The sequence below is a fragment of the Triturus cristatus genome, chromosome 3_1, assembly GCF_964204655.1.
Source record: "Triturus cristatus chromosome 3_1, aTriCri1.1, whole genome shotgun sequence".
Taxonomy (NCBI): Eukaryota; Metazoa; Chordata; class Amphibia; order Caudata; family Salamandridae; genus Triturus; species Triturus cristatus.
Genome location: NC_140583.1, coordinates 750,569,249 through 750,594,659, shown reverse-complemented (window position 1 = coordinate 750,594,659; position 25,411 = coordinate 750,569,249). Strand labels below are relative to the sequence as shown.

Here is a 25,411-nt window from a genome sequence, read left to right as displayed (position 1 = left end):
TGAAAATGTTCACATGGTACCTTTGATGACCAACAGAACAGTGGAATGGCCAACAATGGGAAATAACACCTAAAGAATAAATCTAAGTGATGTCTCTCTTCTGAGACTAATTATCCTGCAGACAACACCTTACTTACACCCAGTGTGCTTTTCAAGCTTCTGTTACATTCTGTTTTCGTCAGAGGGTCATCTCACCACAAAAGATAGAAGCTTTTGTGTTCCATGTTTTATTGCCATCCATGTTCAAGCCTCACCGTTGATTCATGCTCAAGAAAACTACTGAGCGATACATTGACTTCCAAAGGCGTGGGAATGATTGGAAGCATGAGACGAGCCCTGTTGCCAAATTCGGTCAGTGAATAACATCTCTTGGTCTACAGCTTGGCCATTTAAAGTTCCAGGACACATGAAAAGATAATTTAGGGGCTGACTTAGGCTTTGATGGAGAAGGCACTCCTTTGCTACGGTGAGGGCGAAGCCTCGCCGCAAAACTGAAGGTCCACCCACCAGATATACAGTCAGGCAGATCTTAAGTATGTCAGTCACTGAGATTACTTCTCTCCTTTGCTGACATACAGTTAGTGACCACCCAACTGAAATTCAATAAATTTTCTGTTTGTATGTTTCAACTATTATGAAAAGGGTGATAGGATTGGAGTTCACTTGCATGCTGGTGACTGTCCCACAAAAAGCATGTTTTTGTCTCTATTTAACTCTAGCCACCAAAAACGTATTTAATGTTGCATGCACCTGTGGTGTGGTGATTGGGTATGAAGAGAACATAAGCTTATGTTATCTTTAGTACCTTTCTTTAGCCCTGATGAGATTAACACATGTTGCCCATTTTATTTGACGACCACCATCTTCGGTTTCACTTTCTAACACCGCAATACAATGCCAGCGGTCAAAAGTGAAACCGGCCTGTAATTCCAGCTGATTCCGATGGGCTCAAGCAGCCCATCGGCCAGTTGGAGGCCCCACCGTAATGCCTATATATGGCGTGCTGCTGTCAGGATTACAATATTGGTTTCCGACAGGCTGTCCATGCCAGGCTTTCTGACATGGAAAGCCTTTCAGAAAGTGACTTTGGGGGCCCCTAGATGGTCCGTTCTTCCTGCGGCCTCCAGTTGGCGGCTGAGGGAGCACCTATTGAGGTGCCTGACACGCGGTGCAAGGATTAACAGATGCTCCCATTTCTCTATGGGAGCTTGTGCTACGCCCGGTTTACAGCAAATCTGCTTGCTGATATCCTGGGTGAAAACTCAATGCAAGAGAATACCTTGCTTTCACTGACAGGAGATTGGATCGAAGAGAAACAGTATCTTGTCAGTGATTTTTTGATCAGACCAGTCTTGTTTGGGCAAAGATTTTGTAAACTTTTGTGCCACTGATATCTTACCAAATTTTGCTAAATTGGCACAATGCAAAATTCATTCATTTTGGCCTTGAGGCTCTTGGGCCTCTTAGTTACTGATCTATTTCTCTTCTCCTATTCTAAACAGCACTACCTCCAAACTAATGACCATTGTCATGATGAGGACCTGAAATCATTCAGGTTGAAACGCAGTCGACTACCCAGCAAAGAACTTTGGCGCTGTTGTAGTTAATTTATTTGTCTTGAACCCCGAATACCAACACTGTATATAATTATTTGTATTTTTGACATTTCTTTCACTTATTATGGCTGTTCACGCTGCTCTCTTCACCCTGTGTCACTGCGCCACTCACCAGTTCTAGCACGCCCAGTGCTCACTTTGTTTGTTATGGTCATTGTATATTAATTTGTACTGTAGTGCTGCTTAACTACCAACAAATAATAACTTTTTCGCCCTACCATTCTCATTGTGGTCTCCCTTCCTTTGTTCCCTGTCACCATTGTGATTGATATCACTGTTTTTACTGTCCTATTTTATGAATTCCAGTTGAGACATTGTTGTTTGTTGCATATTGTGCCCGGTCTCACCTGGGCTAACGGGCATTACTCCTGTTACTGTTCCTAAGTTAGGAGGATGACCACAGTGTCAATAGGGAGAATTGGCCACATTGTCAGTCCACAAACAGTCAAGGTGAACAGGGTGAAGTCAAAATGAGGACAGTGACAGTAGAGGTTCCCTGGCATGTTGTTTAGCACAGGTGTAAAGAGAAGCTGGGTATATGGGACAGATGAATGCTACAGGACACTTCTTCATGTGAAAGAGGTACTGTCCATTTCTTCTTCCACTGATGTGTTCAGTGTCTCCTATGAGGGTGGTTTTATAGATGCGGCAGCGGAGGGAGGCACACGCACATCGGGGGCCTGTGGATCCCGTGCCTGCAGCAGCATTCATTTGTGCCAATACGTTAGATGGTTCTGATGGTTCTGATAGCCCCCAGCTTGTTGGTCATGCCTCTGGTGCCACTTTTGCAGGACAGTTGTTGATGCCTCTGCATTATGACTCCAGCAATGACAGCCAGGGACTGCTGGAGGCCACGGAGTGGAGAGTAGGTGCCTCTGATGGTGACAGTGTTGACCCTATTGGGACTAAGGCACACACAGACCCCATCTAGGATGGCCACCACAGTCTCCATCCCTGCACGCACCTGATCTGCCAACTCCTGCTGGACTCCTAACACAGTCTGTTGGATGTTAATGGTTGGGTCCTTGGAGTTCAGGGGCGTGGGTGTGGTGGGAGGTGGTGCCTGTTGGCTGTTAGGCAGTATGTGGAGATGCCACAATACTGCTGACCCTCCTCAGGTCCTGAGATGGTTTCATAATGGAGTCCAAGAGCTCTTTGAGGGTGTCATGGCCAATGGTTGGTAGGTTGCCATCATCGCCATCATATCTGATGTCTGGGTCAGGTTGCTAGCCATGAGGTAAGGATTCAGCCTCTGCAATGAGAAGGGGGAATGCTATTGGTGATGTGTTCTTCACGTTGACATGGTTTAAATTAGTTGACAAACAAAGTTCATGACATGACACTTTCAGTTCCTCATTGATGCACAGTACAGCTGTTATGCTAGGGTGTGGATGGCAGATAGCACTGTATTTCCATTTCAGAGAACAGGACCCCAGCATTCTCATCAGTACCACTGTGTGCCTTCTCTAAGTGGATGAGCCAGGTCTTAGTAGTCAGATTCAAATCACTGATGTTAATGGCATTTTATCATGACCAGAGTTGGGTATATGCAGGGTGTCAGACATCTCTTTGATCAGATCCATTCACTTTTATGTGTCCATGCCCCATCTGTCTTTTCCAAAAATAGGTCCTGGCAGCGACTTGCTGCCACACAGTGATAGGACCTTTGATCATACAATGACTCTCCACACACCTACATCATGCATGGCCATCTCTAATGGACTGACATGGAGGACTGTTATAGAGTGGCAGTGTCAGGCAGCATCCCAGATGGTAGTGTTGCTGGGAATGGTTGCATGTACCTACCAAGGGGCTTGATCACATTTTAATGGCACAAAATGGCGCTGCAAGTACTTTATCTACACAACCCGGCATCATTCCACATACACAGTACAGCCCTGTGATCACATGGATCAGGCACAGACCATGTGTTATCCCTAAGGGTGGGCGGAATTTGCGAAAGTTCCTTTCGCAAAATATCGCGAAACGGCAAAAAATCTCCACAATCACGCGAAATTTCGCGTGATTGCAGAGATTTTGTTTTTGTGCTGATTAATGCGTTACTGTCTGAATTTGACCTTCAACTCGGGAACCTGCTTAATTTATATCTGTATGTGCTTCCTGTTGAGGTTTAATTTTTGTGACAGGAGCATCGTGCCAGAATGAATCCTGCCCTGCATATTTATCCAAGAAGATGCCACCATTTTGTGCAATACCTCTACTCAACTGGAGTACTTTCTACTGGCTAATCAGTAAGTGCTACCTCGTTGGGTCAATGTATAGTGCTTTTCCTACACCACAGCTGCGTAATGGGCCAGAATAGTTGTCTCCACCGACCATGTGTGTCTGTAACTTTGCCACCGGGCCGATGGGCGTCAGGGTCCCTCGAGTGAGCTGTCCATCACAGTGGGGAAAGGGCGGGAAGACGTTGCACACCGCCAGTGTGTGGGGCGGGGCTTCTATGGAGTTCACATGCCTCTTGTTTATAAAGGGTCAGAGACCGACCAGAGCAGCAGATTAGGAGACAGAACCTCCTGGTATCAGGAACTACACGGGGATTGCGCTCGAGAAACCCATGGATGCACAGACCTCCCTCAATGATTACAGCAAATTGCTGATGGTAGATATGGGTAGAAAGCACACCTGCCTAGCCTCCACCGTGCTCACAAATCATTTGTGCTGATTAATGCGTTACTGAATTTGACCTTCAACTCGGGCACCTGCTTTATTTATATCTGTAAGTGCTTCCTGAGGTTTAAAATGACAGGAGCATCGTGCCAGAATGAATCCTGCCCTGCATATTTTCGTTCCCTCGTGGATCGTGGAAGTTTCAACATGAACGCGAAAATGTCAAAATTTCACACTTTCCGCGAGCGGAACGGAAATTGTCGCCCACCCTTAGTTATCCCATGCACTGCCACCGATAATGACAGCCAAGCAGCAGCACGGACAACCTTTTTCAATGGTGCAAGGGTGCATGCGTTAGTGCACAGCTGTTCTTTTTGCTGCAGCGGTGGGGTGTGCACAGGGGTGGGACAATCCAGTAAATACAGTCCATCCATGCATTTGTGAAATGATGCATATCTGTGCATCAGATATGTTTGCATCAATGCCCTGTGCCTTTTCACTTTAGCGATGAACCATGATCTGCTGGTGTACATTAGTAGCATTCACCCCCACACCCAGTCACATATATGTTTATGAGAGGAGTTCAGGCGGTCCTTACCATGGAGGCTGACACATGTGTGGTCTGAGCCTGCATGGTAGGACAGCTGCTTGCCCAGTAGTTTGCTCTTGGTGAGTATGGAACTGACAACATAAATGTCCCTATGTGTGGGTACTAGTCTTGGCCCACATATTCCCCATCCCTCCGATGTATTGTCCATTCTGTGAGATATCAAATGTATGCTAGAAATGTGTAGCCTAGTTAATGTGTGACTGAAGGGCATCTTTCATAAACGTGGTGCAGCGCAGCACAAGAAACCATCTTGCTGCGCCAAGCTCTGTGAATAGGAAAGTGCAGAGTTGCGCTGTATTTAGGACAGCACTACGCATCCCTGTGCTTTCCTTTTTTCTGGTGCACATACAGCTGGCGAGCACCAATGCAGGTACCCTTGAACCATGGTTCTGGGGTGCCTGCTTTGGTATGCATCTGCTGTATGTGACCCAGCACATGCAGTTCATAAAGGAAGTCACCGTATCTGGTAGAAACAGCATATTGCTACTCTTTTTAATTTGAGTTAGGATCCCTTCCCTATGCCAACATGTGATCAAAATGCCCATGACTCTTCCATTGAAGTTATGTCTAAGCATAAATGAACCAGGTGTGACCTGTAGACAGTGTGGCAGAGGACTGGGACATGGCTGCCTGGACTGCACGATATTACATAGTTCCACTCATTGCCCCATGTTGGTACTTACACTGTTTTTGATGTCGTTGATCATAGTCAGCACTGTCCTGTCCCACAATTCCATCCACCGACTCCTCAGAAATGACAGCGAACACCTGCTCTTCCAAGGGATCCAGCGCCTCCTGGGTCACTGGACTACCACTACCGGTCTGCAATCCTGCCTGGAGATTGGTAGCTAGTTTGTCCTTAGTTTTGCACTTGGCATCACGCCAACGCTTCTTACAGTCCACCAATGTCCATTTGACTTCAGCAACGCTGTTCACTTTGTCCACTATGGACTGCCATATAGTATTTTTCTGCCCCAATGACACTTTGGAGCTGACGGAGAGCTGGTGTTGGTGCTCCCTGACCTCCACTATCACGATCTTATTTTCCTCTTGACTGAACTTGCACTTCCTCTTCCCCTGGGACTCTGGCTGGCATTCTGACTGATAGTCTGGTTGGGGGGTTGTTGTCCTGTTCTGTGCTCATTCTGTGCTCTGCTTTCAGGTAAGTATAACTTTTTGTTCCTTATTAGCTTTTTTTTGTTTTCTACGCTCGGTGCAGAAAAGTGACATTAGACCGGCTAGTGTGTATTTTCTAGCCGCAAAGTGGGCGACTGTCACTTTTTGTACCGTAGCGTGATCTGTTTAGTGACTTGATGCTAATCCATCCTAATGCCATGTAGTGCCGGTTTGTAAATCCGATGCTAACATGGCATGAGGAAGTATTGTACAACAGCAGTAACATTTTTGATGCCCCGCTGCAGAAAAACTGCGGAGCTTCATTTCTTGTAAATATGCCCCTTTATTTTTTAGCACAGTTTTGGCAGTTTTTTAAGAGGTTGCACATTTTTCCTTTTTTGTGCTTTCAACCTACTTCCGGTTTTTGGTGAAAACCAGTGGAAACCCATGGGTTACACAGGAAAGCTATATATTTGTAAAAAATTCCAAATTCAGCAATGGGTCATATGTGTACATCTCTCTAGGTTTTCTCAAAGAAAGAAACTGTTCAAATTAAGAAATATTGAAAATGTGTAGGAAAAAACTGCCATTTTTGGCAATGTTTTCGTCACAATTGCACTTGTGGGCCGCCAGGACAGATATTTGGAAATAGTCGATCTACAGGTACAACACCATCATCCAGTTCCCCGAGGGCAGATAAGACCTGAGAATTTTTCATTTTTCCTTCCTGAGGAAGGGGTTGAGAGGATAAAGGTCTGAAATAGGCTGCAGGCCTCCCTCTTTCTTGGGCAAAAGAAAATAGTGGGAATATGAACCAAGACCTATGTCTGGTGGTACCCCTCCCCCTCAACGGTGCCTTTGTCCAAAAGGGCTTGCACTTCCTGCTGCAAATTGGAGATATGGTTCTCCATCAGTTGCTGAGGGGGCAAAGGAAGGTGCAGCAGAGAAGAGAGGAAGGGTAAAGAGTTGCCTCTGTGAATGATCTACAGGCCCCACCTCTCCGATGTTATTGCCTGCCATCCTGGGAGTAATTGGTGGACTCTTCGTCTCACCAGAGGTTTGGTAGATGGGGCTGCAGGGCTAAGAATGGCCTAAGAGCTCAATGACTTTGGCTGCAGGGCGGTTGGCACCATAGCCTTGACCACACACCTGATGGGTTCCTTGTTGAAGCTGGACAGGGTGAAGGTATGAAATACCTCTACCAAATCCACACAATGAGCAGATGGAAATTGGGTTACTGGCTGAGGGGAGTGAAACTCTACTCAAGCTGCAACCACAATGCTTGTCAGGGAGAGATTTGAGAATATAAATGCCCAGATGCATTACCCTACCCGGTTGCTTTGGCAGTAGGTCCTGCCAGAAGGCCAGCCTGCTAAAAGGACATTTGTTCAAACTCAGGAGATCTGGATACCATACTCTCCATGCCCAATGCAGAGCCCCTAGGAAGACTTGTGGCCCGGTTGGTCCTGATCTTCCTAAGAACTCGGTCCAGGAGTAGTATTGGTAGAAAGGCATACATGGGTCCCTTGGTTCGCCTTAGGCACCAGTTGGACCCTCAAAACCCATCTTGCCCCCAACTCCAGTCTCGACATTGCTTCCTGTACCACAAAATATGCCTGCCCTAGGCACTTCGACTGAATCAATTGACACCAGAAAAGGAGGTCCCGATAGTTATTAACTCTGATTCAATGCTGGTCTGACTTTAACCAAAATCACTCCCAATACCACATGAGGCTCTAGTTCCTCCATTTTAATGACCTCCTCCACAATCAAGAATGCACACACTGCATTCCCTTTTTGTTATGGTCTCAAACAAAAAATATGACCCGGTTGATGAGTTTGCTCAGCCCTACCAATATGACAATTGGTGCTATATCTTATAGGACGCTAGGGGTCTCAGTACCTCCTTGGAATTGGCCTACTCTTAACCCCTGAATCAGCCACAGAGGAATCTGCCTCCGATGCCAAAGTTATGTGTAGCACGGCCTTAATACTTGAAATAAAACATCCCACCTCAGGGGTTAAGATCGATGTGTTGGCAGAAGTCCTCCATGTGGGGCAAAATTCTTCTGAGCCCCTTTTTCCACTTAATGTCACTAACAGATAGCTTATTGGTGGCTGCAGCCACACTTTGTTCTGACTTCCCAGTCAATTGAGAAATCACCAGGTGTCATGGGCCTGCTCCAAGTGACCCTGCTTTTCTCTCGCAGCACACTTCCCATGAATATCTAGAGGTGCAGCCTTCAAGAGCAGGTCTAACTCCAACACTTTCCTTACCACTTCCCCCAGCAGGGAATCTAAGCATAGGAGATGTTTGGAAACAAGTGATTTCCTCTACCAGTTTAGCACTCCGATCAGTTAATGCCAGCTAGTTGGCACACTATTGCCATATGGTTTGGGACTTGGTGGCACAAGTCCTCCCTGGTGTGCCTGACGTTTTCACTCATGCACTTCAAGTCGGTCATGATGCGGCCAAGTGCATGATTCATTGTACGTTGGACACCACTGAGTGGGCAGTCAACACCAGTGTTGTCATTCGCTGCCATGTGTGGCTGCGATTGACTGGGTTCCCAGCTGATGTACAGTCCTCTCTACTGGACATGCCCTTTGACAAGACTTACCTGTTTGACGACAAGACTGATTCTGCTGTAGAGAATTTTAAGGAAAGCAGGGCTACTGCACATTTTCTAGGCCTGTCTGCCCTACATTACTAGCCGCAACTGTTTTAACAGTTTCTGTTAGACCTGTCAGCATGAGGGTGGTCGTCCCCTAAACCTTTTGCCTTGCTTCTCCATTTTGGCTGATATGTTTTTGTTGACTTTATGACTATGTGCACTTTACTACTGCAAACCAGTGCTAAAGTGCATGTGTTCTCTCCTTTAAACATGGTGGAATTGGCAGATATCCTATTGGCACATTTATCCATCCATCCAGGGCCTATACATAAATGCTACTAGAGGCCCTGCGGCACTCATGGAGCCAACTACTAAGTAGCCCTTTAAACTTGTCTCAGGCCTGCCTTTGTAGCCTGTGTGTGTGGTTTACACTGACATTTTGGCCTAGCACAATAAACCTTTTGCCAGGCCTAAAGATTCCTTTTTAATACTTACACGTCACACCCGCGGTAGGCCCTTGTTAACCTAGAGGGCAAAGTGCATTTAATAAGTGATAACTTTCAATTGGGAGCAAATGGGAATGCCAAGCTTGGTGTCTAAAGATGTGTAACTTAAACCCCTGCCTAGCCTCTTCCGTGCTCATGACGTCTCCCGGCCGTCATGAGTCACGATGGGCATGTGCGGACGACGGCCGGGAGACGTCATGACCACGCCCGCGATCGGAATGCCAGCACTGCGGGAGCGCTGCGGCGGAATTTGCGCCGCAGCGAAGAGGTTAAAGGTAAAGTTGAATTTAAGTCACAATTCTGAAGATGCCACTTTTAGAATGTTGGTGTTTCTTGTCCCGACATTTTGCGGCCTGCAGCCTGCATACTGGGTTACATGACTAGGTGTAGCTGGCAGTTCATCTTTGTGTATTACTGCAAGGCAGTGAGACAAAGGGTAATAGTAGATGGCAGGATGGGCCATCTCTGACGTGAACAGGGGGAAGAGCTGTCACCATCACACTTGAACATCACAAATGTTCTGCCCAGCACACTCACAGAGGGCAAGGAGGCAGAAAACGCTAAACACCTCTGAGAGGGGAAACCTCCAGAAAGTGTAGATACCAGGTATAAAAAATGGCCCCTCAAACCCAACTCTTCATTACACCTCTGGACCTGTAGAAGGTGCAGAAGGACTGCTGTGCTGCTCTGCAGGAAGGGTTGCTGTGCTGCCACCCCAGTCCTGAACCCTTGGGAGCGGGCCTAAAGGTGATCTGCCTGCCCAGTTATGGTCCTGTGAGCAAAACTGATGCAGTGTGACCCATCTCCTCGGAGCTCTGCTTAAGAACTGCCACAGAGCAACGCATCCCCAGGCCAGATTATAGTGTCCTTGAAATTGTGACTGTATGGCGCATCCTGGACATAGACCTTGACATTACAAGCCCCTCGTCATCGCCGTCATCGCCATCCTCGCCGACTCCGCTGGATTTTGCATCACAGCGCCGCAGCTCCCTCACCTTCATCCTTGGAGATTGCATGGTGACAGGTGATCTTTGACCTTCCTCTGGAAGTGTTTGATGTCATCTTGGCAGCCAGGTGTCCCTTGAAGAAATTTGTGTGTGTCTGTTGTTGAGATAAATTTGTGGTTTGGTGCAGCACATGCAAGACTGACCCGCTCCAGGCAACGCTATCTGATGCTTTGATTTTTGTTTTGTCCCTTCCCTGGCAAGACTTTGCTTTGAGCACAGTTATGGTTATTTGTTTCAGCCCTTTTGGCCTTCTTATGGGTGACTTGATCAGCCCTCATTGTTTAAGTCACCAGTAGTGATGCCATTTATAAAAGAGCGTATGTAAAAAGGGGAGAGAGACCCCTTGTTGTAGCCAAGGGAGTAGGGTACTCTTGACAAGTAAAACAAACTTTCCCTTGGGTTATGAAAGGAACAGGATACAAGGTTCAACTCACGACTGGGTTGTACCTCACAAGGCACACAATAATACAATTCGTCAAGGAAAATCCCACCTAATATTTGAATCAATTGCTAAATAGCACTGCAGTTTTAGAAAAAGTCTTATATTATTTAAAAAAATTGTTACAATGTTAAAATTTCAATACACTTCCTATCTATCACAGTTTTATGCAAAACAATTGATAAAAACAATAAATGTAAAATCCCCAATCACAATCAATTTACACAACATACTATGACATAAAAAGAGAACAATGGTTAGACAGTATACTTTGTCTTTCAAAGGAACATATCCTATGGGACAGTTTAGAAACCTAGCCTGGATACACTCATTTTCGTATCTGCAGGTCCAAATGTTCCCTTGGATTATGTACAATGATGCGTCAACGCGTTTTGATGGGTTTGATTATTATTCCATCTTCATCAAGACAATAGGTAGTTTGTTTCCTTCTGTATTCCTTATTGTATAGCTTGGTTTATATGCTCTGTATAAAGCAAGTATATATAGAGAAATATTTGTTAATAAATTACACAAAAATGCTAAATACAATGGCAACCTCAGTCTACAAAAAACCTTATATTTTATTATGTTTTGCTTTGTTATGCACATCTTTAAAAACCAATTAAGTACCATTCAAAAACCACAATGATTCTACACGATTATTGTATACATGCACTAAAACAAATCTAATTTCACCATTTGTAAATACACTGTGCCTCTATCTATAATTGTTTTTTCTTCCATTGGAAAATCTTCTCACATTTCTATAGTCATTGTCGAATGGATCTCATGTTATTACCTTAATCAAACCGAGATCCTTGCTATCATTACATTGGTCAGACCAAACATTACACATACAGCCACCTATCTCCTTACTAAAGGGTCAACTTGTCCCCCAAACTTGCAACATTTAGTTCATTACCTCTTGAGTCAAACTTTTTAAGTGCATTCAGTTCTTCTACTGATTAGAACTATTTTCTGTTCGATTTCTCTTCAGTTAATGCAGATACTGTGAAAGAATTCAAAAAGGCACAAACTAAGCAAACAAACTAACTCTTATAAAAGAGCTGCAACATATGTTCCCCTTCTTCCTTTTCAATGACCAAATGGGACTTTAATCTGTTCCTCACTTATTTCATATGCAATCCGTTTGAGCCACTTCAGAGCTGTCCCTTACAGCCCCTTGCTATTAAGAGGGTGTTCTTTGTTGTCATCACTTCAGAATGGTGTGTGAGTGGTTTTCAGTCTAATGTGTCAATCCACCATACACCTCCTCTTCCCAGACAAACTAGTTCTGAGGACATGTGCATCATTTCTACGAAACGTTTTGATGCTGTTCTCTGTCGGTCAAGCTATCACCTTGTTGGCAATGTATGCTCCACCTCACCCCTCTAAAGCTCCATCGATTGGATCCCAAAAGAGCACTCAGCTTTTACATTGATCATATCATAGAACACTGGTTGAACGAACGGTTCCCTGGAGCGAAAAGAGGCAAGGCAGTGCAGAAGAGAACCAGCTCAAACCTGATTGCTATCAGCTTTAAGATCTGCTATGAAAAAGCAGCATCCGGAAGGACTGCATGCTCATTCTACCAGGATCAAAGCTGCTACCACTGTGTTAGTACACAGAGTCGCTATCATAGAAATATTGCAGGCAGCTAGGTGGGCACCCTGCCATATGTTCAAGCAGAACCATTCTTTAGACAGTCAGGTTCACTGAGTTGGGCATGTTCCCTGCTCTGTCCTGCAAGACATTCTGGTTTGAGTCCATTCACAGACCCACCACCAAATAGGTACTGATTTGGTATCTATTCAAAATGTGAGACACTGCAGTGTCTATCAGAAGGACAAGTTACTTCCTTTTGGTAGTGCTCTTTCTGGTAGAGGATCTATCTAGGCTCAGATTCCTCATTGATCCTCCCCTTGCTGTGATTGGACTCTATCCAATACTAAGATAGCAAGACTATTCATCCCCACACTGGTCACAGCTACTTTGCTTTTAGGGCTCAGTGCCTGAGTACATGGGCAGCTTTGAAAGCAAATGAAATCAACTCACAGGGCTGGTGCCTCTATAGGCTCTGCATGTCAGTTCCAAAGCGGAACTGCATCAGCGGAGAGCTGAATGGCGACACCTATAGGTGCAGTGATATACTGCTGAAACGTTTCTGGATTCAGTCTGACACCTGGGGACTATTCAGAAGGTGAGGAATCTGTGGTTAGAGTCGCTAAACAGAAAGAATGTTACGGAACGTGAGAAACTTTATATCAGCAATTCCCAGCTCAACACTGTACCTCCCAATCTGAACTTCCTGGTGCGATGGACCATGGCATGCAAGATCTGGGTTGATTGCAGGGTCCTTTGGGGTGCGTGGAATATGAGTTGGCTATTCAGGTATGCTGGTCCAGTGTTGTGGAGGGCTTTGTTGCTTGGATGAGAATCATGAAGGTGATTCTTCCCAGCCCTGGGCGTAGGGAGGCTACGTGAAGCAATACGGAGTGGGGGCAAATCTACGCCCACCCACACACTTTGCATAGCCCCACTACGCGCCACCCGCTTCCCTCCCGCCTTCATTTTACAATTGCTAGAATCATTAGATAAAGAAAAATTACTTACCTGAGCTGCCGCGTCCCGGGGCTCCATCTTGCTGTTTCCTGGATATCTTCTTCCTCACGAATGCGCGGGCGCCCACGCATGCGCATTCCTCAGGAGAAATGCGCATGCGCGGGCGTCCGCGCATGCGCATTCGTGAGGGTAAAGCTATCCAGGAAGCAGCAAGATAGAGCCCCGGGACGCGGCAGCTCAGGTAAGTAATTTTTCCTTATCTAATGTTTGTAATAATTGTAAAATGAGGGCGAGAGGGAGGCGGGTGGCGGGCAACTCTGCTTCGCCGCGGGGTGTGCGTAGTCTGCCCCTGCTACACCTACTTTGCGCAGCGCGAAGTGGGCAGTACTACGCACACTCCGTGGACTCATTGAGTACTTGTTTTGGTCCCTGCCAAATAACAAGCACATCAACGATACATCTCCTCCAAAGGGAGATATAAGTGCCAAAGGGTTTGCCTTCACTGAGGATGTACTTTTGCTCGAAGTCATACTATGGCCCCCCTACACTAGGGGCAAAGGTACTCCCCATGGAAGTACCATTAGTTTGGAGAAACAAATCACCCTCAAATTCAGAAAAGTTTTCTTTGAGTGCCAATTTGGCACACTCAATTATAAATTGCTTAGGTGTCCGGAAATCCCAGTTTGTCACGGCCAATGCTCTACTGATCACCTCCATGGTGACATCTTGTGGTAAACTCGTATAGAGGCTCTCTATATCCAAACTCACTAGGATAGTAGAGTCATTTTATTAATCCACTTGCTCACTATTTCACTCACTTTGCACAAACCAATACCTGCTCAGCTGTAATCAGGCGTCGTAACACACCCGAGAGGCATTCGGCTGCTCGAGTGGGAATCCTATGATGAAGCATGTCACCAACTAGGTTGGTGAGTGAGGGTTCTTTTATATAAATTAAATTATTTTGACTATTTTGCTTTTATTTGCCTCTTAGTTGATATTGGAATTGCTCCTTCCATTGTTGTTATTAATTTTCTGTTGAATTGAACAAATTCATCCAGAATAGCAGAGTCTTTAGATTTTAGTATTTGGTGATTATCTAGGATAAAATCACATTTTTGATTTTGAGACAATTAGCTTAAAGCTTCCCAGATTTGTTTCGGCCACCGTAATATCTAGCACTAGATTCAAAGAGGTAAGTTAATACATTTTTAGTACATGCTTTAATATATTGAAATTTGGCATTAATTAGGTTCTGCAAACAATCTTTTGATTTCATTGTACAGTATATGTGTTCTAACCTTTTAATTAACACATTTAAAAAAAAAATTAGCAATTATTATTGTCTGCTTTTTAGAAACATAACCAGTAATAACATTTCTGGCAGAGACTTCAAAAGCATCAAAAGTTTGATTTAGATTTAAAAATCATGAAAAAAGTAGTTTACGTTGTTTTGCCTACTCCGTGTTCCATTGCAAATGCAGAATTCAGACAAAACTACAACTCTGTGCCAGAGTGTAGTTAGCCATCCCGCCACCCTCCCAAAGTGATTATAAAGTAATTAAAAAGGCACTTCCCTGCTGTGGCTGCCTCCTCCTTGCCCTGGCCACTCTCCTTCCTCTTCGCTGTCCTTCTTCACTGATAACCTCTATGTTGTATATCTTGCAAGTGAGCAAATGTAATGTAATGGCGGTGTCGTGACCACCCGATATCATATTCCGGCCCTTTGTGTCTTAATTAGTGAACGTAATACCTTGACATTCCACAATATAATATTCAGTAACATAAAGAGGGAGTAAGGAACAATAAATGAGGCTTGGTAAAGAGGATCATGAGTAATAACCTGAGAGAGAATGAAAAGGTTTGAATTGAGTAGAAAAAAACACATTAAAAAATAGGAATAGGAGAGGTAGAATGAAGAAAGGAAAGGAGGGAAAATTGAGAAAATAGAATGAAGAGATAGGAGGGAAAACCACGAGGAAAACAAAATATGGAGTGGAAGCATACCTATAGGAATCTCAAGTCGGGGATGTGGCGGGGTTGAGGCCACTTTGAACACATTGCACATCTGGGCTCCCGAGGGAGAGCGGAGCATTCAACCCAAAATGTGAAGACAACTCCTGCAAATAAAAAAATGAAAAAGCCAAAATGTGATATACTGGAGAAAACAAGAAGTAGCACGGGCATTTAAGAATTAAAGAGTTATAATAGAAAAAGATCAGCAAAGTAACCATTTTAACATTATATGTAAAATATATTTAAATAAGTAAATTGAGTAAATTGAGAAGCAAGCAAATATCAACATTTGATAGATGTTGAAACTTCTATGGTTTCAAGAAGACATTATTCAAAAAACATGCTGGATCTATGTATGTCATAGTTTTATTTTTGTGAGTAACCATGAAAAGTCTTTGATGAAAGAGGCCAAAGCAATCACCAATAGAAAGAAGTGCTTGTCTTAAATTGAGAAACTCTTTGCCTCTGTCAGCGGTGGCCTTGACTTATTCTTTTGGAACAGTAAAGTATCTTTCCAGACCAGGAGATTTTCTTCACTGCTTTTGCTGCAGAGGGGATTTTAATTAGATCTAGATCTGCATATTGCAGGAAATAAAAAGTAACTCCTTTGTGGATTTGTGAGAAAGATCCCATGAGAGGAGAATAGCCCACCCTAAGAGCCCCTTGTATATTTAATAAGGGCAACTCTGGCATTTAGCAACTTAAGGAGAAAAGTCTGAAAAAGTGGTATGTGGTCCAAACCCTCTGTGACTTCAGGCAATCAATAACTGCATACATTATTGCTTCTGTTCTTATTTTCTAAGTCCTCAATCTGTCTTTGGAGCACAGAAACTCGTGATTGGAAGTGACTAACATTAAGATTAGAATCACTGAAAGTAGAGATTTTATGTTCAGTTGTCAGTATTTTTTCTTCCATCCATGACCACTTGTTTTTTGGATTTTGCAGTTTTATATTTGTCTCTTCCATAAAAGGGTGAAACGTTTTAATCTACTCCAAAAGAAGCTCCATTGACACTGGTGGAAGTGTCTTCGTGGGAGAGGGTGGGCTTTTATGAGCCTTTTAGTTGTAGATTTACCGGTAGGATGGTTAGGAAGAGAGGGGATAGAAGGTGATCCTTGACATGTGGAAGGCATAGAAAGATTGCCTCATCAATTATTGATGTGTGAGAACCCGAAAGAAAAGTTGCAGAATGTCTATGCGAAGCACTAATGGAACTCCCGAGAAATATTTTATGGTTTTTCAATTCATCCATAAACAATGGCCATTTTTAAGCTTTATAAGAAATGCAGAGTTAAAATTATGAATATGAAGTCTCTCTAAAGTTCCTCGAATTAATAAAAGCCTTTGGGGTAAAACCAAAAACAATATGGGTAAACATCATGCCGAAATATCAATGACAAGTAGTAAGAAGCACTGGTATTAAAAGGTGTCGTACTGAATTATATGAAGTAATAATGTTCATGCTTTTAGAGCACTCTGCATCATGAAAGCAGAATGATCTAATTAAAAATAAATTCCACTTCAATATGAAGGGGTTTTAAATACCCTCATGTCTATAGCTTCAAAACGTCTAGGCCTATCACAGCTTTGTGCACTGTCATAGTAGTTAAACGTCAAACATGTCATACTAACAATAGGAGTGTGAAACTTGACACTAGCATGTCTAATTCTCCTTCACCTCTATCAAAATGCTTTTTTTCATATGGCAAAGCCAAGGTAGACTTAGGAGCTGAGGACTGTATCCCCTCTCCTCATCCACAGCTCCGGTGACCATGACTGGACTGGGGAACCAAAGCAGCCGTGGTAAAAATGCCCAAATCAGACTAGCTCTCTTTGTCAACTCGCACTCTCTCACGTCTTTCCATCCATTCCCTTTCCCCATCTCTCTTCTTTCTCTTCTTCCCCACTGATCACTTTCTCTCTGCCTACCACCTCACCCCTCTCTTTATCCCTCCTTGTGCCTGATGCAATTAACCTTGGAGAACTAGGAAGACTGACGTGCACTAACAGTTTGGGAATTTAAAACCAGCATCCAAGGGCTCAAGGCCACTGAACAAATGCCAGGTGGAATAAAAGGTCTGTCTGGACCTACCAGTGACACTTTGAAGCACTTGCCCTAAGCCCTTGAGGCACTCACCCACATACTTTATCCATCTCTGATTCCTCTGTGCAACCAACATATGCTGAGGAGAAGCAGGGGATAGCCAGAGGTTGTCAATTATGGCACTGCAGCATTGACAGCTGATGGCCTATACCAATGTTTTTAGTCAACTTCTACTCCATTGTATTCAGTGGAGCTGTCAACATTCCATTGTTCCAACCACCTATATATACTTACTGTCCCAATGCTCTGTTACTCAGGATTTTTGACAAGATATTTTGTTGGGTCAATACTTTTGTTATTGATAGTCAAACAAACAATTATTTGAGAGACTTTTTGATCAACGTCTGAACTTTAACCTTTATTTATATTTAGATTCTGTACCTGTCCTATTGCATAAAAACCTAAAGAGCAGATAAGCCTTTCAGGTGAGCTGCTCCATACATCCCAAAGTTAGGTTGCACTCATGATCTGTAAGACATCCATAGAGAATACGCTAATTGCTATGTTTGTATTTTTTAACTATGTTATACTGCAGGGCATTTTACCAGACAGATTAAAATACATAGTGCATTTCTATCTTTCGGGAGGACATTGATCTCACTTTGAGAAGCTTGTCTGGAATGCAGTCCTGCCCTCTTGTTTTTTGTGTGTTGTGCAGAATCTAAATGCAGACAAAGGACAGGAGCAGACATTGCTCAAAACAGCTCTGAGATACCACTAAGGAGAATCTTCAATGATAGCTGCACTTTACTAGTGTAAATTAACCCTTACATCTGGCGCATCCACATTCCTTGCCAGCTTCCCCTCCCCTCCATGGGTGCCCGTCTGGGACCCATGTGAGCACTGTTTTTTCACCTTCCAATTTCCTGTGGTGCACTTCATTCACACTGGCATGTCCTCCTTCATTTCAGATGTCCCTATACCAATAGGTCGTGAAGAGACCCCTCATTCTTATAGGGGTTGAAACACTATCGACAAAAGCTGAGCGAACCATCCATCAGCGCCTATTATCATCTAAGGACGCTGTCTGTACTATGCATTACCTGTGATGGTCGACTTGTATAAATGTTGGAAACCAAATTTATATTTCACAAATAAGTCACTATTTCCTAGGTTCCATGTTCACTGGGAACACATTGCACAGTTTTTTTTAAAAATTGCATTTACATTTACATAAACAACTATGTTCGTACTAAAAAATGAGTTGTGTATGGTTTTTCTCCTTTGAATATCGTCCTAACCCTTCCACAGGAACCAAGGGTTTCTGTTAATACATTCTTCTACACAGCAGCAAATGCTCTACAGCTGAACCTCCCAGCATCAGTATTCAACCTTGTGAAACCCACTTCGGCTAAAGTCTGCAGCCTCCCCCCACTTGGCGAATTCGAGCTCCAGAAAAACTTCTAAGTCCAAAGGTAGAAATCTTCATCGGGCTTGACGACGACCAGCCCCCATGAACGATGACAACCTCCTTGGCCTGAGCTTTTTCCCGCCTTTGTCAACAGATTTCTAACAAGCTCAGTCCAGTGGCTCTCCATCGTCGATGATGCATTGTCGGATCTGAGAACAGGTTCAATCCACCCATTTTTTTGGACCCTAGGCTCCATCCCGGTCAGCCTTAACTTTCGACTTTGACCTGGTCTTGCACAACCTGATACCCATGGTTGGTCATTTTATCTTCTAGATGCTATTTTTCACTGAAATAAAATAATTTAAAAACTCATTTTCTTCTGATTGATTTGAATAGGTAGGTTTATATTTTAAAATATATTTTTCTAAATTGGTGTGGGATTTTTCTTGTGTTGTGTTTTTACTTTATTAATGTTTGCGTGTTGCATAAATACTTTACAAATTCCCTCCAAGTTACGCTTGACTGCTTTTGTGCCAAGCTACCAGAGGGTTAAGCAGAGGTTAATTCAGTGACTTTAGGTAGCTCACACTGGCAAGGATTGTTTATTATTTGAGTGGAACTATCACCCCTCACAACTAATACCCTAGGGGCATATCACCAACAACCGGCGATAATTATCGCTAAGCGAACTTAGCACTAGGATAATTATCGCCGGCTATCGCTGGTTTCTATCGCTGAGATAACACGCTATCAGCGACGCTTATCTCAAAAGCAAAAGAAATACCAGTGATAGGTACATATTGTGCGATTATCGCTGGAAACCCAGCGATAATTGTACAACGATCGGCGAAACGTTGGTGATAGGGGAGGGCAGACTTAACCATTATATCCACCTTCCATTGGATATAATGTCTAAGTCAGATTAAAAGCAGGCACAAGAAAAGTAGCGTTAAGCGCGGTTAGCGCTACTTTTCTGATCGCCATGCCAGTTAGCGGGAGGTTTGATAATAGGAGAAATGACATTTCTCCCGTTATTTGGGGGAGGAACGCCCACTTTGCATCTCATTAGAAATGCACAGCTGGGCATTCAGGGAAAGAGTGAAAATGCATGGAAACACGCACTAACGTGTCCATGCTGATAGGGCGTTAAGATTATCGCCGCTTTAGCGGTAAAAAGTGCCGCTAAAGTGGCGATAATGCCCTTGATGATATGCCCCCTAGTTTCTTAAATTATCCATGTGTTTTATTCCAGGATAATAGGAAGTCAGTTACATGTCAATCAGCTATCCATTCACATTACCGACTGGAGTACAATTGATACAATTTGGTTATGTAGTTCTGCATGATTTACATTTGCACCTTGAACATTACTATCCACATTTTCAATCTGATTTGCATATCAGTACATGTAGATTACTATTTTGCCAGGAATTACTTGTCTTAAAAATTAAAACCACGTAATTGATGATGATCTGAAACTTGTTTTTATGTTCAATAAAAAGAATTTTTAAAAAAATTAAACCAACAGCTAGGTACTGTATGCTGATGCTGAAATCATTTCTTGTTCTTTCAGCAATCTTGATTCTCAGTGTTTCTTCACAGGCAATATTAGCATCTTCAAACCTTCACCTTCCTCCATCGTTTTGTATACAATAAGTGGTATCCGGCTGCAGATAGACTTCACACCATTAATGATGCTCTACATAACTCTAGATCCATCCTACAAGGGGTCAACTTGTGGTAAGACCCACACTTCTGAATAAACAGCCCCTTCTCTTAAGATGTGACAAGATTTGTAACCCTCCTTTGTTTCTTCACACAGGTCTTTGTGGAAACTACAATGATTACCAGAGTGATGACTTTAAATGCAACAATGGTTTAGCGGAAGCAACTGCAGCTGCTGCTGCCAATACATGGAAGATCCTCGCTAGCTGCCCAGATGTTCAAATCAGCTTCAGGGATCCATGTTCCTTGAACACAGGAGTTGGTAAGAATGGGAAGTTACGTAATGCGATGTTGCACATTTTTATATAGAGCAAATGTTGCGTTAGTATGTCCTTGCTGAACTGATAGTGTCTGGTTCCTTTCTAGTTCCTTTCTGTTGTGGTCTGGAAAACTCTGCCCCAAACCGAAACATATTGTTGTTCATGATAGTACATATTTGCAATTGTTGTAAACTTGATTTCAAAGGTTTTACCTTGTGTTAATTGCCTAAGCCTCGTCTAACAAGGATGCTAACTGGTCTGAATGTCAAGGTAGCTGGAAAAGCTAATCTCACATGAGAGTCTTTGCATGTCATTCATTGTATAAGACCCAACCCAAGACAAATTATATGGATGCAGTGTATTGAACGCAGATAATTTCTTAACAGTTCTTTGATATCTGCCCTTGTTTGTGGAAAGATACATTGAAAAATCTTGTCTTTGTGTGGACAAAATCAAGCAGAATGCCATTCCTCCTAATTTGTATACTGATTAAAATTTAATTTTATTTGTATTATGGTGTACGCAACAGCTTGTCGTTTCAGATATGGACTATCTGCATAATGGCAATTAGGCTTCATTTATGTCACAATGAGTTGAGGATACTAATGGGAGACTTGAAAGAATAAAAGATAAACTAGGATGTAAAGAAAGAGAAGATAGGAGTTAGCATTTGAAAGATAAGTACAACTTAGGAACACTTTTTAGACATTCATCCATCTGGGTATCTTTGAATCCTTGAGTGTTACAAAGCTCAGAGAGCGCAATAGGCACGTTTTCCATCACGTTCGCCTGCACAGCATTGTACAACGACCTTCTGTAGAACACATATAATAATAGGTCATTCAAAAGGAGACCATTACACTTGACTTAAATTATGTGAAAGGATCATTATCACCAAAAATACGGTGTTCACACTGGCTTCTGTCAGACAAGCTGCAGCGTATCTGAAAATGAATTAGGGGTGGGTTTAGCTCATGGAATTTGACTCCACAGTATTCTGCAGTTACATAAAAACTTGAGATTCTGCGGAGTTCCGCCAACAGGCAGAAATAGACACATTGAGCTGTGATTTAGCCCCGGTAGCGAGTTCGGAGCTGAAAAATCAGCACAAATTGCACCAAGCGGTGTGCCAGAGGGTGCAGCTCTTCATGTTGATTTTGCTGCGGCATCAGTAGATTTTCTACTCGAGCGGCAGCCTTCTTAACACAAATGGTAGTGCTGTTAGACAAATCTCACCGAAGAGCCTCCTACTGACTGAAAATTGGGTTAGTGGACCCCAAATCTCGCTCACCAATTTACCACACTATAGCTGCGCACCATCAAAAATTCCACCATGCTGAGATTGTCATTTGTCTGGAACTCGGCATTACAAGAATAACATGAAGTCGACAAAATTCCACCAATTCCACGGGCGAAACCAAATATATTCTATTCACCCCAAAAAAACCTTGTTGACAATTCTGTGGGAAATGTCCAACCAAATTTGACATCCATTCTAAAAGAAACAGATTAGTGGTATTAGTCTGACAGCCTTATTGCCTCCCTTTCTATACCTACTCTATTGTTTTCTGAATCCCAAGCTGCCTTTTTTTTGGTAATGTTGTACTTTATGTTTCATGCTGTTCTTCTGTATTACGAGACAAAGTGGCATGGATAGAATAATACTTTATTTGGTGTATCAAGTCTGTTAGTGGCAGCAACATAAAATGATAATATAAAAAAAAGGTCAATGCATAAAAAGCAATCTTGCCATGTACATCATGGCCAGCTCTTTAAAAAGATAGGAAAACTGTGATACATAGCATGCCACTCGACCTAAAACATCTGTTGAGTGTCAAGATGTTTTACAGTGAATTTACATCAAATGCTAAGATCAGACTGAGTCCCACTGAATAAGCACGTAGCAAATTTCAGTAGCACTAACAATAGGATATAAAAGGTCTTGTGGTAGACTGTTCTACCAACGGTGGTTATGGGGCAACTGTTATTAGTTTAAAGCGTCTGGACCAGAGCAAAGACATTATAAAAATGAGAAATTGATGAAGGACCAAAAATTATACTATAGTGCAAAGTCATAAAGTGCCTTACACTATTTCTATATGTATTTGTAAAAATGCAGAAATTCTCCAGCAGCTGTACTAAAATGATGTTTCTGACATCAAAAACTGGACAGTAAAATTCTTGAAAGGCAAAATAGACGATATTCAACAGAGAGTGAACAAAAGTTGATGAGAGAGAGACAGGTTACCACCAGTGGTTAAAATGCAGGAATTCATTTAAGGCTTCTGCTGCTAAACATAGTAACATGTCATTGCTTTTAATACATTCTAAGATTAAGAATGTGGTCATGACCCACAAAAGTATTCTAAAGTACTGAGTAATAAAGTGCTGTGAGCTGTGCTATAAAAATGGCTTTGGGCACATGCCAGGTTTGTGTCCCTAAAACTCTAGAGGGGTCAGTTGTGTGGCTAAATTCCTTCATGTTTTGTCCACTCTATCCAATTTTAGTGAAGTTGGCTATTGCTTGTGGGAGAGCATCGCTCAACAGCACCCGGCCTCGTCCCTTCTTTGATCAAGCAATGATGGAGAAAACTTCTGTGTTGATGAGTTAACACAGGACATATACATATACCAGAGCAAGTAGGGTAGTTACTCCCAAAAAAAGCTACAAAAACGACACAAGTTGTTGATAGTGCGGCACGCCCATGAGGGAAGGAAGTGTAATAAAGAGAAGCAGCCCATTCGAAGGAGGCAAAACGTGGCTTTGGAATGGAATTACAATGGTTCAGTCATGTATTTTGGAACCCCTCTTTTGACATAGTCCCTGATGACAAAGTCTGTGTGTTTTCTTCTCAGTGAGGATTCGATAGTAAGAAACAAAAGAAGCCTAATGAGCATATTTACAGAACATTTTTGAGGTCAGAAACGGGTCGATTCACAGAATCGGCCTGTTTGTGACTTGAAATAAAGACATAACTAAGTGCACATATACCAAATTACAATTCAGTAACTTGTTAACGAATCACAATTTGGTTTAGAGATTCGTTATTTGAAAGGGGCCCATTTGCAGCATCCCTTCCAAACTCTGAATCACAGTGGTATGTATGAATGTTTTGCAAATGAATTCTGGTTACAAAACATCCATTTTTTTACTGACACCTCAAGGTGGTTTTTGAGGGAAAACGGCTTGCATGTTTTAAAAAACACATACCTCAGCAGACCATCATCCCCGAGATGGCTGTGATTCCTAATAGGCTGCAAATTGTGACCTACCATAATAATATTCATGAGGTAGATCGATTTGCAACCCACTACCAATCGCTATTTAAAAGATGTAGGTTTTTTACATCAGGAATTGTGATTTCCTAATTGCGATTTTGTAAGAATTGGAATTAGAAAATCGCAATTCTAGATTTTTGTACGTTTGGCCCCTTGTTCTTTGTAAACAAATATATGACTCAAGATGGTATGAAATCTCCAAAATCCATACATTTGTTGTAGATGTAACCATTGTGAAAACACCGCAGGAGGGTGAGTCAAAGTAATAAACAGAAAACATTTAATTTCACTCTCTGGAGCTTTTAAAGGCTTCTTCTGGTCATCACAAGCATTATTCAAATTAGAAAAATAAAGCTCCAAATTTAAAAAGACATTGCATTGGGTTTGAGCTACTTTTGTAATGTAAATCCGATGCAAAGTCTACAACACAAACTCAGTCAACTGTTGAGATTTACACAATCTATCGCAAATCCAGATGTGTGTTGGCATGTAACCCTAAGTAACCAAACACAGTGCAATGTGCTGCCTTGCATTACTTTGCATCAGGGGGGCATTCAATGAGATGTGCATGGGTGTTCCAATGCAACTACCCTTCTGTTTTAAAGCAAATCCCTATCTACAAAGAATTGTAGACAGGCAATGGCCCAAAATCTTGTACCTCCTTGAGGCAGGCATCCTGTTACATATATAGGGGCAGAGTTACAAGCCCCTTACGCCTCTTTTACGCCGCCGTTGCATCACTTTTGTGATGCAGCGGCAGTGCAACGTGATGCATCTGTGAGATGCTTCACGTTGTAAAGCCCTGCGCCAGAAGTAAGCGTTCCTGCGCAGGGGGGGGGGTTCCATCACAAGAACGCCACCTAAAAGTGGCTGAGTGAAATCTGCAAGCTTTCACTCAGTCACTTTTGAGCCCATGCTGCGTCAAAACCCTGCGCCTGCTTGAAGCAAGCGTAAGGATTGACGCAGAATTTCAAAGATAGGGCACCCCGGAGCCTTGCTGGAGCTGTGACGCGCTTGCGACGCAACTCCAGCAATGCGTTGCCTTTACGGCACAGATGCGTCAAGCATCTGTTAGTTTTTGCCCCATGGTGCGCCGCATTGTAAATGCGGCGCATCCATGGTGGCGGAGCCGTGACGCACAATAACTGGTGCATCCCTGCTGATGGATGTATGACGTTACAACGCACACTTTTACAACGCATGCACTTACAACGCATTTTTTACAATGCATAATCCATTACAACGCACTACACTTACAACGCATGACACTACAACGCATTTTTAAAAACTACCATTACAACGCATACCATTACAACGCATAATATTTAATTGCATTTAAGGTAAGTATTAGATAGTATAGGGGTAAAAATTACTTTTCTAACTCCAGGGGGTGCAACAGTAGGGTAAGTGTTGGATAGTATAGGGGTAAAAATTGCTATTCTAACTCCAGGGGGTGCAACAGTAGGGTAAGTGTTGGATAGTATAGGGGTAAAAATTGCTATTCTAACTCCAGGGGGTGCAACAGTAGGGTAAGTGTTGGATAGTATAGGGGTAAAACTTACTATTCTAACTCCAG

The 25,411-nt window shown here is 42.9% G+C and overlaps 1 protein-coding gene across 1 annotated transcript in view; it reads left to right on the top strand.

Annotated features, from left to right (window-relative positions):
- Positions 1 to 25,411, top strand: part of LOC146860915 (mucin-5B-like) — a 189,786-nt gene that overhangs the window by 32,560 nt on the left and 131,815 nt on the right. The window contains 2 exon segments of the mRNA XM_085646182.1: positions 20,145 to 20,311; positions 20,394 to 20,558. Of these exon segments, the coding sequence (XP_085502308.1) occupies positions 20,145 to 20,311; positions 20,394 to 20,558 (332 nt within the window).